The sequence below is a fragment of the Mytilus galloprovincialis genome, chromosome 11, assembly GCF_965363235.1.
Source record: "Mytilus galloprovincialis chromosome 11, xbMytGall1.hap1.1, whole genome shotgun sequence".
Lineage (NCBI taxonomy): Eukaryota > Metazoa > Mollusca > Bivalvia > Mytilida > Mytilidae > Mytilus > Mytilus galloprovincialis.
In genome coordinates this window covers 15,229,860-15,249,644 of record NC_134848.1, presented here as the reverse complement: position 1 = coordinate 15,249,644, position 19,785 = coordinate 15,229,860, and the positions used below count along the sequence as shown (strand labels likewise).

The following is a 19,785-nucleotide window of genomic DNA, read 5'->3' as shown; positions in this document are numbered from 1 at the left end:
TGTGAAAAGGTGATAAAGAATAAAATCTTGAAGCATTACTGAAGGGCTACCAACTCACCTCACTTATGTAAAGGAGTTTAATCCCGACAAAAAAGGTATATTTAATCCCATTGAATATCATGGCCAACTCGGCCGACTATTGAAAAAATCCAATTTGAACCGTAATAAATTAAACCAATTAGCCATACTTCAGAATTATAATTAATCTGATGAAAACCTTAGAAATGCTTCTTACTACTTCTCAGTCGAAGAGGTAAATACCAGCCTTTTTCGTGTTTCTGTGACCAAGGCCTTAATTGTGTACTGAGTAATTACTCATGATACAAAGTCCTTGCTGTGACGTACGATGTCATTATTATTACCATTGTAACTGGGACGAGGTGGGATTCGTTGCTTTTTATAAGTATTGCGAGTTAGCCATACAAAGTTAAAATAACCCTTTTTCGTAAATTGGTGAAAAGTAGGGCGATTCGGTATGGGGCGATTTTGCAATGTGGCAAGTCTTGCTTTCCTCATGATAATTTTGGTTTCTTTCCCCTGACTTATTTTTCCCTTGAAGAGAAAAGTAACAGTTATGTAAGTTTATAAATAAACAACGCCATATCTTATTTTTTTACGAACTGAATTGATGAATATACTATAAGGATAACACCAATGCAGACACGAAAACTGAAAAAAAACTGGTTTAGACATATTTGGTATTTTGAGACCGTAAATAACATATATTTCCATGAGTCCATCATTGTCCATTGGATGTACATAACAATGAACATATTAAATTGTTGAATGTGTACGCTACGGATTGATAATTGAGTCTCAGATGCATGATTTTTTATCAGTTAAAAATCATATTTAAATTATTAATAAGGATCCAAGATATCAAAGGGTCTAGGTGGCCAAGTGGTCTTAAGTAGGGGTTATATACATGTATAATTAGGGGGAGGGTTGGGATCCCCATAACATGTTTAACCCCGCCACATTATTTAAGTATGTGTCTGTCCCAAGTCAGGAGCCTGTAATTCAGTGGTTGTCGTTTGTTTATGTGTTACATATTTGTTTTACGTTCATTTTTTTACATAAATGAGGTCGTTAGTTTTCTTGCTTGAATTGTTTTACATTGTCCTATCGGGCCTTTTATAGCTGACTATGCGGTATGGGCTTTGCTCATTGTTGAAGGCTGTATGTTGACCTATAAGTGTTGATGTTTGTGTCATTTTGGTCTTTTGTGGATAGTTGTCTCATCTGCTCATTGGCAAGCATACCACATCTTCTTTTTTATAAGTAGTAAGTACAATGTAGTAACTATTGAATCAGTAGTCGACACTGGAGTTGTGAGTTTGAACCTCGCTCAACTTCAACCTTAATTTACTAGGATTGTCAGTTTTCCTGTCTTAGTTTAAGTGTATATAATTTTAATTTACTAGAAACTTTTTTAACTCCCGCCGGAGGAATCACATGTACATGCATATATGTTGTTACTGGAACTTTAGAGGATAGTTGTCTCGTAACTTATTTGACAATTGTATATAGTTTGAGGACAACCATTTGATATTTGCAATTGGGGATGGGAAGCAGGAGGATTTGGAAAATAAATAACTCAGCCCTGATAATCACAAAAATAAATGGTTCGTTCTGTGGTACATGTAGTTTGAAAATAGATTACCTGATTTGCAATGTATTGGGGTGTCATATGATGAGTTTATTTATATTGTTTTAGACTTTTGCCTCATTACAAATGGAAGAGCTTAATTGTTTAATTATTCGCTTTCATTCTTTCTCAAAGATACTATTATATGTATGGTTGCATCATCCTTACCATATATGTTATGAGACTTATAGACAATTGTTATTACCACAAAACTCAGATTAAGTACAAGATAGCTTTAATTTTACCGATCTTCAGTTATGTCCCTTAATAAATTTAAGGTTTGAACTGTGGTGGCGATACTATTTAACTGTTCTAGAGTTATGTCACTTTATTGTCACAGAAGCACATATTAAGTTAACTTTTGTTATTTTTTTTTTTATAGATCTAGTCTTTAAATACAAGAACTCACATATATACTGCCTATTACATTGTAATAGGATGGACGAGGTAGAGGATTTAGCCACAATCAATGATACTCTACCGGGACACATAAGAACAGAGACTGATAATTTACGTCATAAATGTGAGGTTTGTACGAGAGAATTTAGTCTAAAGAGTGACTTAACGAAACATATAATAACACATATTGATGAAAAACCTTACAAATGTGATATTTGTGGAAGAGAATTTTCCCGAGGTAGTTTCCTAACTAGACACATGCTAATACATTCTGGAGATAAACCTTATGACTGTGATATATGTGGTAAAAGGTTTAGTCTATATGCTTCTTTACAGAGACACATCAAAATACATACAGGTGATAAACCTCATGAGTGCAATTTGTGTGGTAAAAGATTTATTCAGCATGGTAGTTTACAGATACACAAGAGAATACATACAGGTGAAAAACCTCATGAGTGTGATTTATGTGATCAACAGTTTAATCAGCAGAGTAGTTTACAGATTCACATGAGAATACATACAGGAGAAAAACCTCACGCATGTGATTTATGTGATCAACAGTTTAATCATCAGAGTAGCTTACAGAAACATGCGATAATACATACAGGTGATAAACCGTATGACTGTGGGGAATGTGGTAAAGGGTTTAGTCGTATAAATTATTTACGGGATCACATGAGAACACATACAGGTGATAAACCTTATATATGTGATTTATGTTGCAAAGGGTTCAGTCATTATAGTAATTTAAAGAAGCACATGAGAACACATACAGGTGATAAACCTCATAACTGTGATGTATGTGGTAAACAGTTTAGTGAGCTTGGTGATTTAAGAAGACACACGAGAACACATACCGGTGACAAACCTCATGAATGTGATGTATGTGGTAAAAGGTTCAGTGTGCATTGTAATTTACAAAAACACATGAGAACCCATACAGGCGATAAACCTCATGACTGTGATGTATGTGGTAAAAGGTTCAGTGAACATAGTAATTTACAAAAACACATGAGAACCCATACAGGCGATAAACCTCATGACTGTGATGTATGTGGTAAACGGTTTACTCAGCTTGTAGGCTTAAAATTTCACATGAGAATACATACAGGTGATAAACCTCATAACTGTATTTTATGTGGTAAAGGGTTTAGTCAGCTTGGTAATTTACAGAGACACACAAGAACGGTTCACACATGAGAACACATACACGTGAAAAAACCTCATTACTGTTATGTATGTGGTCAAGTTATTAGTCAGCAGACACATGAGAAAGGTTGACACATGAGAACACATACAGGTGATATTAAGCGGCATGAGTGTCATGTTTGCATTTTTTTTTTATAGTATTTCATATTTCATAGATATGGGCACTGATTCTAAATTTGGTTAACTCGTTTAAGGTTTTACAATTACATAACAATAATTATTTTTAAGGCAGCATATTGTCCAATCACAGAAAGGATTTTCGAGCATGCGTAGTCTGTTGCCATAGTGAAGCGTCCATAAGTTCAAAGTGCACAAACCGAAACTATACCGACTATGTCGGAAAAAAATATTGGCCTTAAAAATAATTATTGTTAAGTAATTGTAAAACATTAAACGAGTTAACCAAATTTAGAATCAGTGCCCATGAACTTGAAATAGAAAAGGGAAGACATATATAAAGGAATACCTCCAGACAAAAGATTTTGTAAACTATGTAATAATGACATTGTTGAGGATGAAATTCATTTTCTTCAATCAATGTCCATCACTTAAACATGTTAAAACTTTCATTTTAGATATATCCTCTAAATTTACTAATTTTAAAACTTTAAATGACCAATCTAAATTTGTATGGTTGATGTCAAATGAAGATCCATTTGTTAATAACATAATGATTTAATTAATAGATAATTTAATAAAGACTAGAAGAGTAAAATTAAGTAATAAAAACTAAGATTAAAGAAGCCCTCAGCCCTTCTCACTTTACAACGGTACTGATTGTGTTCACTCACTCATTTTCTTTGAGAAAATATACTGTATTTGTTGTCTCCCTTCTCTTATATAGTTTTAGTTTTATTGTCATGTATTGTAACTTCAAATATTTCAATGAAAAAAAATCACCACAATTATTTGTACACTTTAATTTAAACTGTAATTGTACTGCTCCTCGGGCGTATTGATTGACAAATACAAATTGTTGTTGTTGTTGTTGTTGTTGTTGTCATAAGTCATTTTTTGGGCTAGATTTTGATTGTTGTTTGTATGTATATGAATATTTTGTGAATGCTTTATTTCAATCAATATGTGACACTATTGTAATATAAATGCGGTTGAAGATGAAACCCACTTTTTTCTTAAAATGTAAAATTAATAAATCTTTACGTAATCAGCTTGAAAAAGATATAAGTAATATATGTCCAGAATACTTTAATTTGTCTGAAACAGATAGATTACAATCTATCTTCATTTGATATTATGCAGCTTACTGTTCCGTTCATTAAAAAGTCATTTGCACTGAGGGGAGTGGACACAACGCCTGAATAAATATTACTGTTTTACCACTTTATATATGATGTTTAATATGTTAATTTTTCTATTGTGTATATTGTATTGTATTGTTTGTATATGCCTTCAACCCCCAGGGGTGTAAATGTGCATTTCATTAATAAATAAATAAATATATTATATAATAAACAATTTTTTTATTATTCTTATTTTGCAGTAATGTCAGTTAAACAATACATGTATATAAAGGGTTCAAAATCAACATTGTAATTTACATAGACCTGTGAAAATTAGAATCACTGATGAGTCTTTGGCTTATGTATATGAAATGCGCGTCTGGTGTACAAAACTATAATCCTGGTACCTTTAACTATTGTATTAAATTTAAATGTATTATTTACCTGTTGCATATTTAAAAAATTTTGATTTTACATATCCAGCTCACACTGGTCATGCTTTGATCTATTATATGTATTCAAATCCATTTTAACTCCCGTATATATGTACATATAAGATATGAGATGCACATGTAAGATATGAGATGTACATGTACAGTTTACATGGTCATGATGGTATATTTAATAGATATAAAAAGATGTGGTATGCCTGCCAATGAGATAACTCTCCACCCAAGACACAATTTGTGAAAGTAAACCATTAATTATAGGTCAAAGTACGGTCTTCAACACAGTCTTCAAATCAGAGCTTTGGCTCACATCGAACAGCAAGCTATATCAAGGACCTTAAACTGACTAGTGTAAAACCATTCAAACAGGAAATTAAACCAACGGTTTAACCTTTATAAAAACATTGTAAAGGTTCCGCAGTGTCTTGCCTACTTTTGCTGTTAATAGCAGGCTCAACAAAAATTAGGAAAAAAATTCAATACAATATTTTTCTCTGTACTACATATGTATCTATTGATTTTAAGAAGTTGATGTGTTTTATCACGATACTTTTCAACTTGTATAACTATTTACACGTGATTCTTGACAAGGTACCTTAAGTTCGGTGGATGTGTTTAATCCTGATTCTTGACAAGGTACCTTAAGTTCGGTGGATGTGTTTAATCCTGATATTTGACTAGGTACCTTAAGTTCGGTGGATGTGTTTAATCCTGATATTTGACAAGGTACCTTAAGTTTGGTGGATGTGTTTAATCCTGATATTTGACAAGGTACCTTAAGTTCGGTGGATGTGTTTAATCCTGATATTTGACAAGGTACCTTAAGTTCGGTGGATGTGTTTAATCCTGATAATTGACAAGGTACCTTAAGTTCGGTGGATGTGTTTAATCCTGATATTTGACAAGGTACCTTAAGTTCGGTGGATGTGTTTAATCCTGATATTTTGACAAGGTACCTTAAGTTCGGTGGATGTGTTTAATCCTGATATTTGACAAGGTACCTTAAGTTCGGTGGATGTGTTTAATCCTGATATTTTGACAAGGTACCTTAAGTTCGGTGGATGTGTTTAATCCTGATATTTGACAAGGTACCTTAAGTTGTGTTGATGTGTAAATCGAGATATTTGACAAGGTACCTTAAGTTCGGTGGATGTGTTTAATGTGTTTAATCCTGATATTTGACAAGGTACCTTAAGTTCGGTGGATGTGTTTAATCCTGATATTTGACAAGGTACCTTAAGTTCGGTGGATGTGTTTAATCCTGATATTTGACAAGGTACCTTAAGTTGTGTTGATGTGTAAATCGAGATATTTGACAAGGTACCTTAAGTTCGGTGGATGTGTTTAATGTGTTTAATCCTGATATTTGACAAGGTACCTTAAGTTCGGTGGATGTGTTTAATCCTGATATTTGACAAGGTACCTTAAGTTCGGTGGATGTGTTTAATCCTGATATTTGACAAGGTACCTTAAATTGTGTTGATGTGTAAATCGAGATATTTGACAAGGTACCCAAAGTTGTGTTGCATGATGTGTTCAATCGTTTAGTCCTGATATTGGTCAAGATACCTTAAGTTGGGTGGATATGTTTAATCATAATACTTGACAGGGTACCTTCAGAACTTTGTGTTGATGTGTTTTATCATAATACCTGACAGGGTACAGGGATGATTCCACTATATAGTTTAGGGCCGCTTAGCGGCCTTTAAATGGGACAGCGGCCCCAAAAAAATGTTTGTGAATATAAATTCCCAATTCAGGAAAATAAGATAAAAATCGGTATTTATAGAAAAGTTTCTGTCACCGATTACGGCAACTATAATTTTTTAATAGTTTGTCGTCAAACGTTTTAGAATCAATAAGAATGCTAAGTGGGAATTGCATTTTATTCACGACGATCTAATTATGTCAACTTTAGCAGCAGGATTTAAGTGATTAAAATATTATCGGAGTATTTGACCTCGTAAAAGTAGATCGCCCAGCAGGTTGTTCAAAAGAATTCTTTTTTTGTCAAAATGGGTGTCAAAGTAGACCTTGGCAAAAAGCAAATTTAAATTTTGATATAACATTGATGAACAAAATTTAATGGGCGCCGATCTCGTAAAAGCAGATCGCTCACCAGAGCCGGTTATGTAATTTGATTAAAACTTGTTTTGTAAAAGAAATTATTTTATATTTTGGTCTATTTTCTCAAAAGACAAAAGTTTGAGCGTTTTTTCAAATAATGTCGATTATAGATCATTGATGAAATGAGGCCCCCCTACTGAAATACGATGTCATCGTTATGGAAGTGTTTCGAAAGATATGAAAATGATCAACATAATTTTAAAGTTCACTGGCGGGTTCAATAAGAATTGCTTTAAATATCTTATCAATTAAGTATATAAACTTTTGTAATTGCTTTTCTGAATTCGACAATTGGCCAGTTCAATTTGAATCAAGGTAAGTTTATCAAGATGATCTGTTAAAAAAAATACACAATGATTGATTTTTTTCAGTGGTTAATATGGCAAGCCAGGGGTGTGGAAATGCTATGCCCGACTCGCCCGACTCGTACATTTGAACAACCGGACAAGTAATTATTTTTGTCTTGGTTGCCCGTGGACAAGTAAAAAAATATACAACATGTACAAGACAAAGTTCAAATCCAACAAAAACATAAAATTAATTCCAAAACGTATAAAGATGTTTAATTCATGTAAAAGAAACCAATCTTCAGCAAGTAAAAACATCAATGTTCATGACGATAAATATTACATGCTACTGGAAATAGATCGATTAATTTACCAAAATAAATAAAAATAAGTATGCAAACCAGAGTCGCGTAACATTGCATTGGCTTTATCCATTGACCCGGGATCGTCGATAAAGTTTTATCCATCATTTACCGGTTGTGTCATTTCTTTAAATTTTGTATCGAGATTCAGATTGACAAATACTTAATAAAAAGCTGGGCAAGTAAGACAAAAAGAATCATGAGTCGAGTAGAAAACCTTAAGGGCATACGATACAGTTACAGGGAAGGTAATAACGTTGCTAACGTAAAATGTTATTTTCGCGACGTCAAACTCTGACATATCGGGAAAAGATGCATTTTTCGACTGATTTTTATCATTCAAACTGATTTAATTTGAAAACGAGTGCATGAACCCCTATTTTTTAAAACAGCAATTTGTTTCATTTTGCAAGGAGATTATGTGACTTGATAAACATGCAGCAAAAAATGACGTTTTTTCCTCTATTCATGAACGTTTGATAAATATAGAGTTATTTCGGAATAAAAATTGCATAATTTTTAATGATACTTATAAAATACAGAAATTACCGATTATTTAACAAAAACCATTTTGTGTTTATCTTTTAAAACAAAAAAGTTATGTCTTTCTTTCGAAAAAGAAAATACGGACACAAATCTGAATATTGAGCAAATATACAAAATTTCGAACTCATTTTACTCAAAAAGTAGCACATGAAGGTATATTTTTTATTACATATTTGATTTAATGAGGTAAAAAATAGCCTATATGCAAATTTTCATCAACTTGTAAATACAGGTTCAAAACTGTATCGTATGCCCTTAAATGCAAACGGAGGACACAAAGTATTTAAAAAAAAAAAGAAACGGAAGCTAGAATCACTGTCCTCAAATTTAGTATATTATGTACCTACTGGCTACAATTTTTATTCCAAAACTGCTGAAAAATTGTCCTTTACATAATATGTTCTGTTCTGTTCTGTTCTGTCATTTCATTGGTTGGTTTCCTGTTAGGTTTCTGTCCCACTGATGTTAACCCATTTCCTACTTTCCTAATTTTTTTAATTTACACATATAAACAAATGGATTTCATTCGTTTGTGATGCACAATAGTGATATATTAGCTAACAAGAAATACTTCAATATTTATTGGGATCATCAGGCCAAGTAAATTTTTGTCCGGACAAGTAAAATTTTTAGTTTTACTTGCCCAGGGACAAGTGCTCACAACAAATATTTCCACACCCCTGCAAGCCGTTTTGCTATTTAATCTAACTTCAAGATATATCATACACTTTATAAGATCTATAATATTTAGTGTGTAAGATATCTTATAAAGTTGATAAGATATCTTATATAGTTCATGATATATCTTATATAATTTATGAGACATCTTATAAAATTTATGTGATATCTTATATAGTTTATGAGATATCTTATATAGTTTATGAGATATCTTTTATAGTTAATAAGATATCACATATACTTTTCTTTTATCAGATATCTTATCAATTATATAAGGTATCTTATATAAAGTATATGTATAAGATATCTTATATACTATGTACTAAGCTATCTTATAATCGATATAAGATATCTTCTATATAATATATGATATCTATTTTGTATAAGATACCTTATAAAAAAGATTATTTAAGATATCTTATATATTATATAAGATATATTATTAGAGATATCATATATAAATTATCAGATATTTCATATACTAGTAAGTAATAAGATATCTTTTTATAATTTTCTTAGTATGATATACAATAAACTATATAGATATCTTATATAAACATATTTATAAGATATTTCATATACTTTACATGCTTTATGAGATATCTTATAAACTTCAGAATATATCTTATAAAGTATATAAGATATCTAAGTATAAAGTATATAAGACATCTTATAAAGTTATTAAATATATAAAATATCTCATATAACATTGTATATTATAAGATATATCATATAATATAAGATATCTCACACAATATATAGATAGCTTTTAAAAATGAAATTATATAAGATATCTCATATATTAAATAAGATATCTTATATAAATGTCATATATTATATAAGATATCTTATATTAATCTTATTTATTATATAATATATCTTATATATTAGGAGATAATTTGAAATACGAATGAATAGCTAAACAGCTTGCCATAGATTTATGTTAGCTGGTATACATATGTTTTTGTAATAGGCCTCGTTTACTAGAGTTACGTTGATATAGTGATAGTGCATCATGTGCAATGATATTCATGAATTACAACTTCCCTTGTCTCAATCCAATGTCTTTCAAGTGATCTGGTTATCATATCTCTGAGAATCATATTTATAATAATCAGTAGCCCGTCCAGAATTATTCAAAAAGTTACAACTTCTTAAATCAGTGTACAGGTGAAACTAAATTAAACATTCCGTTTTTACAGGAAAATGATATTATTTCGTCTTAGATAGTACGGATAAAAAATTCCTAATTCGGATAAAAATTCCCAATTCGGATAAGAATTCCCAATTTGATGTTCAAGGGACCCATTTGAAAACAGCTGGAATCATCCCTGGGGTACCTTCAGAACTTTGTGTTGATGTGTTTTACCTTGACACGTTACATTCTCAGGACTTAACACGAACAGCATAGATCATATAGTGATATAGATATAGGAAGATGTGGTGTGAGTGCCAATGAGACAACTCTCCATCCAAGTAACATTTTTTTAAAAGTAAACCATTATAGGTTAAAGTACGGTCTTCAACACTGAGCCTTGGCTCACACCGAACAACAAGCTATAAAGGGCTCCAAAATTACTAGTGTTAAACCATTCAAACGGGAAAACCAACGGTCTAATCTATATAAACAAAACGAGAAACGAGAAACATGTTTATAGAAGATATGCTCTAAAGAGACAAATAAGAACACATTTAAGCCATTTTTCATTTTTCTCTTTTCTTTAACATTTTGGTCAATCATTCCGTATTCTTGATATTTTAGCACCTCAGTATTTTCTATTGATACCCCACGCAACGGGTTGTGGAGGGTATAATGTTTTTGACCCGCCCGTCTTTCAGTCCTGTTTCTTGTCATTGCAACTCCTCTCAAACCACACAACAGCATTTCACGAAACCTTTTCAGGTAATAAGGACATACTATGTAGTTGTGCATATCGACGGGAAATTGCGATTCAAGTTTTTTTCTAGGAGTTACGCCCCTTTTGAACTTATTTACTTTAATGTACTACTGCAACAGTTTGTCATCGCAACTCCTTTCAAACCACACAACAGAATTTCAATCACGAAACCTTTTCAGATAATAAGGATATACTATGTAGATGTGCAATGTAGTTGTGCATATCGACGGTAAATTGTGATTCAATTTTTTTCTAGGAGTTACGCCCCTTTGAACTTATTCACTTAAATGTACTACTGCAACAGTTTGTCATTGCAACTCCTCTCAAACCACACAACAGAATTTCACGAAACCTTTTCAGATGATATGGACATACTATGTAGTTGTGCATATCGACAGGAAATTGCGATTCAATTTTTTTTCTAGGAGTTACGCCCCTTTGAACTTATTTACTTTAATGAACTGCTGCAACAGTTTGTCATTGCAACTCCTCTCAAACCACACAACAGAATTTCAATCACGAAACCTTTTCAGATAATGAGGATATACTATGTACATGTACAATGTAGTTGTGCATATCGACGGTAAATTGTGATTCAATTTTTTTCTAGGAGTTACGCCCCTTTGAACTTATTCACTTAAATGTACTACTGCAACAGTTTGTCATTGCAACTCCTCTCAAACCACACAACAGAATTTCACGAAACCTTTTCAGATAATATGGACATACTATGTAGTTGTGCATATCGACAGGAAATTGCGATTCAATTTTTTTTCTAGGAGTTACGCCCCTTTGAACTTATTTACTTTAATGAACTGCTGCAACAGTTTGTCATCGCAACTCTTCTCAAACCACACAACAGAATTTCACGAAACATTTTCAGGTAATAAGAACATACTATGTAGTTATGCATATCGACGGGAAATTGTGATTCAATTTTTTTTCTAGGAGTTACGCCCTTTTGAACTTTTTTACTTGAATGTACTACTGCAACAGTTTGTCATTGCAACTCCTCTCAAACCACACAACAGAATTTCACGAAACCTTTTCAGATAATATGGACATACTATGTAGTTGTGCATATCGACAGGAAATTGCGATTCATTTTTGTTTCTAGGAGTTACGCCCCTTTGAACTTTTTTACTTTAATGTACTACTGCAACAGTGTTTGTCATCGCAACTCCCCTAAAACTACACAACAGAATTTCACGAAACCTTTTCAGATAATAAGGACATACTATGTAGATGTGCATATCGAAAGGAAATTCCAAATATTTTTTTTCTTCTAGGAGTTACACCTCTTTGAACTTATTTGCCCTTTGGCCCTACTTGAACAGTTTGTCATCGCAACTCCTCTGAAACCACACAACAGAATTTCACGAAACCTTTTCAGATAATATGGACATACTATGTTGTTGTGCATATCGACGGGAAATTGCGATTCAATTTTGTTTCTAGGAGTTACGCCCCTTTGAACTTATTTACTTTAATGTACTACTGCAACAGTTTGTCATCGCAACTCCTCTCAAACCACACAACAGAATTTCACGAAATATTTTCAGGTAATAAGAACATACTATGTAGTTATGCATATCGATTTCCATTCTAGGAGTTACGCCCCTTTAAACTTATTAACTTAAATGTACTACTACAACAGTTTGTCATTGCAACTCCTCTCAAACCACACAACAGAATTTCACGAAACCTTTTCAGATAATATGGACATACTATGTAGTTGTGAATATCGACGGGAAATTGCGATTCATTTTTTTAGGAGATACGCCCCTTTGAACTTTTATACTTTAATGTACTACTGCAACAGTTTGTCATCGCAACTCCTCTAAAACTACACAACAGAATTTCACGAAACCTTTTCAGATAATAAGGACATACTATGTAGATGTGCATATCGACAGGAAATTCCAAATATTTGTTTTCTTTTAGGAGTTGCACCTCTTTGAACTTATTTGCTCTAAGGCACTACTTGAACGGTTTGTCATCGCAACTCCTCTGAAACCACACAACAGAGTTTCATGAACCTTTGTAGATAATAAGGACATACTATGTAGATGTGCATATCGACAGTAAATTGCGATTCATTTTTGTTTCTAGGAGTTACGCCCCTTTGAACTTATTTACTTCACTGTACTTCTGCAGTAGTTTGTCATCTCAACTCCTCTGAAACCGCACAACAGAATTTCATGAAATTTTGTAGATAATAAGGACATACTATTTAGATGTGCATATTGGCAGGAAATTATTTTTTTCTTATACAATTTTTTTTTCTTACACTTATTTAATTTCTCCAATGACAATGTTGGGACGTGGGGTATGTGAGCGTGCTCACTAAGGTTCTTTATTTTAAACGTTTTGTTCCCGTCGTAGCGGAGAGGGCAGTTAGCTTAACCCTTTACCGTCTGTACGTCCGTACGTCCAAAAGTTGTTTTACCATCCCCTTTTCATTGCTTTCTTGCAATGATAATATTGAGCTTACTATTTGTGATATATAATAAGTGCACTTATATGTAATCAGGATCTTCCATAGATTTTAAAGCCAGTATATCAAATGGTAAAATTAAGTTTCTTTTGGGTATATCCATGGGAACAATCTGCATTTATTTGCTATCAAGAAAATATTGCAAAAAAGGGGGAGGGGGGGAATACAAAATTTGGCTTAAAGTAGAATTTCAATCACTTGAAGTTATACCTTTTCTGAAGCTGTTTACATATATTTTTCAGTTAATCCGATGAAAATCATATATTTCTTGCGTCTCATTTTTTGGTAAAATTGCGTCAAAAACTTCGTACACAGTACATTAATTTCTGAACCGATGGCTGGTCTATCTAATGAAAATACAGAGAGTCAAACAGACAATAGCCATTAAAACATGTAAAAAACAATCTTGATGTTCTTATAAACCATCTTTGAATGCTAAACAAGTACTCAGCTGTCTAAAAATGAATTTTATTACATGTACACAATAACTTTAGTATTTGAAAAATCCGCCGGGGCAAAAATGCGAAACTTAACTCCTTACTGTGTACCTAATACACAATGCTTATAATTATTTTGTTGTTGGGTTTACTAACAGAGGCGGATTTAAGAGAGACAGGGGGCGGTCCCCCCTTTTTTTTAATGGGAAAACCACCTTTTGGTTATATATAAAATTACTGAAGTGTGACTGGAGCGGGCACCTTCTTAGGCTGTCAGTATAGGGCCCCACTTAGGGACCGGTCAAAATTTATCGTCACATAGGACCGGTGCAAAAAATAAAAACATTTAATAAAAGTTACAACCCTATGGCTTTCTGACTGAAAAAAAATGATGTCCTATGCCAACTTAGTAATAAAAAAGTTGGTGTCCTATCCTACTTTTCCAATGTATTATACTTTAATTAATAGAGGCATTTAACATATGTTGTCTTTATATGATCAAAAGCAACAGTTCCATGTTTTATTTTGTTGATTCACATACAATTACAGGCATGGCATTATCATAAATTATACTATGCATAATGCATTGAAAAACACAAATACATTGCATAATGCAATCAAACCACAAATAGGTGTTTGTTGAAGTGAAAAATTAATGAAGCTGCATGTATCTTATATAGAATTTTATTAATACCTTTAAATATTAATTATAAAAACAAGCTCCAGGAAAAACAGGAAACAGAATAGCATTTGGTTTAACTCTCTATATATATTTTAACCTGGAGACTAATAGGTTGTCTTGAAATGTGTTTTTCATTAGGAATGGTAATAATTGCTTTAACATTTTCCCATTTACAGAAAATTTACCTGATGTGACACCCAAATGATTTTTGCTTCTTTGTTGGTTGATGTAATGTACATGATGTATGTTTGTTGCACTTCACCATATAAGTGAAATTGAATTTTACAGCAAAACAACAAAAAACTAAATGACATTGGATTCAGTAAGCTTGATATATATCTAAGATAGCTGCATAGTTTGATGAAAATCCAAGTTGATTTGAAAAATTTATTAAAAAAATTAAAGTGTACTATCTCTATTTTGTCCGAATTGCAAATCCTTGCTATTTTTACCAAGATTACCTTAGTTCTTAATTTTACAGCAATACAAAAAAAAACTAAATGAAATAAGATTTAGTAAGCTTGATATATATCTAAGATAGCTGTATAGTTTGATGAAAATCCAAGTTGATTTGAAAAAGTTATAAAAAACATTAAAGTCTACTATCTCTTTTTTGTCCAAATTGCAAATCCTAGCTTTTTTTACCAAGATTACTTTTATTCTTAAATTTTACAGCAATACAAAAAAAAATGAAATGGGATTCAGTAAGCTTGATATATATCTAAGATATCTGCATAGTTTGATGAAAATCCAAGTTGATTTGAAAAAAGTTATTTAAAAAATTAAAGTGTACTATCACTATTTTGTCCAAATTGCAAATCCTAGCTTTTTGTACCAAGATTACTTTAATTCTTAAATTTTACAGCAAAACAACAAAAAACTAAATGAAATAAGATTAAGTAAGATTGATATATATTATCAAAGATAGCTGTATAGTTTGATGAAAATCCAAGTTGGTTTGAAAATGTTATTAAAAAAATTAAAAGTGTACTATCTCTATTTTGTCCAAATTGCAAATCCTAGCTTTTTTTACCAAGATTACTTTAATTCTTAATTTTACAGCAATACAAAAATAAAATGAAATGGGATTCAGTAAGCTTGATATATATCTAAGATAGCTGTATAGTTTGATGAAAATCCAAGTTGATTTGAAAAAGTTATAAATAAAATTAAAGTGTACTATCTCTATTTTGTCCGAAGTGCAAATCCTAGCTTTTTTTTACCAAGATTACTTTAATTCTTAAATTTCACAGCAATACAATAAAAACTAAATGAAATGGGATTCAGTAAGCTTGATATATATCTGAGATAGCTGCATAGTTTGATGAAAATCCAAGTTGATTGAAAAAGTTTTAAAAAAATTAAAGTGTACTATCTCTATTTTGTACAAATTGCAAATCCTACCTTTTTTTTACCAAGATTTTTTAATTCTTAAATTTTACAGTAATACAAAAAGAAACTAAATGAAATGGGATTAAGTTAGCTTGATATATATCTAAGATAGCTGCATAGTTTGATGAAAATCCAAGTTGATTTAAAAAAGTTATTTAAAAAATTAAAGTGTACTATCTCTATTTTGTCCAAATTGCAAATCCTAGCTTTTTTTTTACCAAGATTACTTTAATTCTTAAATTTTACAGCAATACAAAAAAAAAATGAAATGGGATTCAGTAAACTTGATATATATCTAAGATAGCTGCATATAGTTTGATGAAAATCCAAGTTGATTTGAAAAAGTTATAAACAAGATTAAAGATGCCTATCTGAATTTTTATATAATTATTTTTATTTTTACATATTGTATATTATACCCGGTTATTTCAAGTTTTGTTATAAATGTTTATAAAAATTATTTCAAAGTAATAGTTTGAAAAAAAACGTGTGTCCTATGGATATTATCTGTGAAAAAAGTGATGTCCCAACAAAAGCGATTCAGGAAAAAAATATCTGTCCTACTGCACTTTGCACCGGTCCTATGTGACGATAAATTTTGACCGGTCCCTTATGAACATTGCTGGATCCGGCACTGATTAATGTGTTTTGTTTCCCTTTCTTATCTTGGATTATGTTCAAACAATCTATGATCAAAGGAAGATGGCATGTTAAATTTACTCAACTATATTACAGATATTCGTAATAAACGTTAATAACTTGTTTGAGTCATATTATCGATACGCGTAATATTACTTGCAGTGGTAGATCCAGAATTTTTCATAAGTGGGGGCCCACTGACTGCCAAAGAGGGAGGCTCCAGTCTTGCTTCAGTGATTCCAATTATATAATCAACCACATTTTTCTCTCTCAGAAAGGGCAGTTAGGGGCTTGCCCCTGAAAAAAAGCATCGTAATCCTTCTCTGACTTGAGTAAATAATCGCCTGCACTGTAGAATTATGAGTGTTAAGTCTTTAAAAGGGGACGAAAGATACCAGAGGGACAGTCAAACTTATTAATCGAAAATAAATTGACAACGCCTGGCTAAAAATGAAACCAGATAAACAGAAAAACAATATAAAACATGGCAAAACATAAAAAAAACTAAAGAATAAGCAACACGAACCCCACCAAACACTACGGGTGATCTCATGTGCTGCGGAAGAGTCAGCATATCCTGCTCCACATGTGGCACCCGTCGTGTTGATTATGTTATAACAAATCCGGTAAATAGTCTAATTCGCTAGGTTACATTCATGAAAGGGAAGGGGATTGTACGTAACCTATATCATATGTGAAACAGTTATTCCATAACGATCAACCAACTCGTAATTTGGAGATATATACTGCACTAAAGGAGTGAAAAATAATGTTAAGGGAAATATGAGAACAATTAAGATTATATTATGATAGTATCTGTCATATACATATGAAAGCTAGGCCACATTTAAAAATACTTTCGTTTGCCCAAACCCTACCCAAAGGTCGAGAAAGTGGGTAGGTAGGTAGGCATTTTTTAATAATTTTTTTTTCAAAAAAAGAAATTGAAGTATCAGATGTTTATTAGTCTTCATGCCTATTTGATTAAACTAAAAAAACTTCTTCAAGTCAGGGCAATAAAAGAATTTGAGTAGGCAGCTTTTTTTTCTGGGTAGGTAACATTTGGGCAAACAAACCTAATATTTATTATGGCCCTATCACTTATGGCTACGGCTTATGAATGTGATTTTAATTGGAGTATTAATACACATTTGTCAGTATTGTCTGTTTTCAGTATTCAATTTAAATATGGCTGATAATATAAAACATAAACACATACTGATCAAGACACAATATAAATAGGCCGCAAGTAGGTGTCTTAAAGGGGCACTAGCTACGAGATATATGAAAAATCTAATAATTATTTTTTTGGGCTTAGTCAGCAATGAAATACAAATAGTGAAATAGTAATTCCATTTTAGTAACCAATAAGATTTAATTTTGTCAAATAAGCAAAAAAAAAAAAAAAAAAAAACCCACTGATTATGACTTATTCATGTTATTCACTTGTAAGTGAATAATTCGACCTCATAAAATCTGTATCCATGTGAACTTTAATTTAACCCCTTAGCTTGAGATTGATAACACATGAATTGTATGTGTAAAGTTATTTAAAGGGGCACTAGCTGTCAAATTCATGATCACCGATTTGAGTCAAATTTTAATATTTTATTTATAACAATGTTAAACATTTATCCAAACTATCAAAAGGGTGAAATAAAAAATTTACAGAGCATAGGGTCAATAGTATGTATTTTCGTTTCGTGTGTATTTTAGTCAAGACTCCATCTAATTAAATATCGAGTTGACCTCAGATGACCATATAAGCGACGTAACCATAAATATCCTAATGATTAGATATAAATAAATTAAGCCAACACGTGCATTTGAATTTTCATAGGTCTGTTTAATTTTATTTTATAGATAAAAAATATATGTGTATCGTCGTTTTTACATGTAGAAGAAAGTTTTTGTGCCCCACCTACGATAGTAGAGGGGCATTATGTTTTCGTGTCTGTGCCTTCGTCCGTCCGTCTGTCCCGCTTCAGGTTAAAGTTTTTGGTCAAGGTAGTTTTTGATGAAGTTGAAGTCCAATTAACTTGAAACTTAGTATACATGTGCCGTGCTCTATGCTATGATCTTTCAAATTAAATGCCAAATTAGAGATTTGACCCCATTTTACGGTTCACTGAAAATAGAAAATGATAGTGCAAATTTCAGGTTAAAGTTGTTGGTCAAGGTAGTTTTTGATAAAGTAGAAGTCCAATCAACTTGAAACTTAGTCTACATGTTCCCTTTGATAACATCATTTTAATTTTAGTGCCAAATTAGAGAATTTATTCCAATTTCACGGTCCACTAAACATAGAAAATGATAGTGCGAGTTGGGCATCCGTGTACTGTGGACACATTCTTGTTTAGTCGATAGAATCAGTCATCAAATGAATTACCTTTGTTTAACTTTCAATGTTGACATTCCTTTCCTTTAAATAGTTCAAACATATTTATCTATAGTGGATTGGGAAACACGTTTTGCAACTAATATTAATCCCTTTCCACCTCGCGGGTGCGCGTGCTTGCTGCCTTGTAGTGGCATTAGCCTACTCTTTTTCGAAATATACAAGGGTGTCTTTAACGTGCAAAATATATGGCTCTCTCTTAATACGGGTTAGCCATTTATCGTCCCCTTCCGACGGACTATCATGGTTTCCTCAAGACCATACTCGCAAATGGTGTCAAGGGAGAGCCGAAAAATGAGTTCCTAAAATTTCCATCCCGAACGGGAATCGAACCAGGAACCTTTGTGTTAGTATTCCGATGCACTAACCACTATACCACGACTCCTTTCCTTTAAATAAACAGTAGACGTACAAAGCATGCGTTGTTCATCTCTAGTTAAGGGGTTTAATTGAAGTTCACATGAATACGGATTCAATATTATTTAGCTTAATTTGACAATTCGCTTCATCTGTACTAATTCACTTTTATATTTGATTGAACCAAAAAAAATCATACTTTAAACTTTTATGCATCTCGTAGCTAGTGCCCCTTTAAAGAAGAGAATGTTAACACTGAAATTGAAACAAAAGGTAACTAAATTATTTCATTTGATTGACTGATTCGATCATCAAATAAACATTCTATACAGGTAAAAACGACGATAAACATTCATTTCATCTATAATATGAAATTAAATAGACCTAGAATAATTCACAGCACGTGTTTGCTTAACCTATTTATATCTATATTTATGTTTACATCGCTTAGTATATGGCCATCGGATGACTGTAGATGTCAACTCGATAAATAATTAATTGGCGTCTAAACTCAAATACACACAACACGAAGCTAC

The 19,785-nt window shown here is 32.0% G+C and overlaps 2 protein-coding genes across 2 annotated transcripts in view; both read left to right on the top strand.

Moving 5' to 3' along the window:
• The window catches only part of LOC143051678 (uncharacterized), a 174,970-nt gene that overhangs the window by 23,005 nt on the left and 132,180 nt on the right, over positions 1–19,785 (top strand). The window lies entirely within an intron of this gene.
• On the top strand, positions 766–4,695 carry LOC143051692 (uncharacterized). The gene has a single exon (XM_076224602.1). The coding sequence runs from the start codon at positions 2,087–2,089 to the stop codon at positions 3,248–3,250; it is 1,164 nt and encodes a 387-aa protein (XP_076080717.1). The 5' UTR covers positions 766–2,086; the 3' UTR covers positions 3,251–4,695.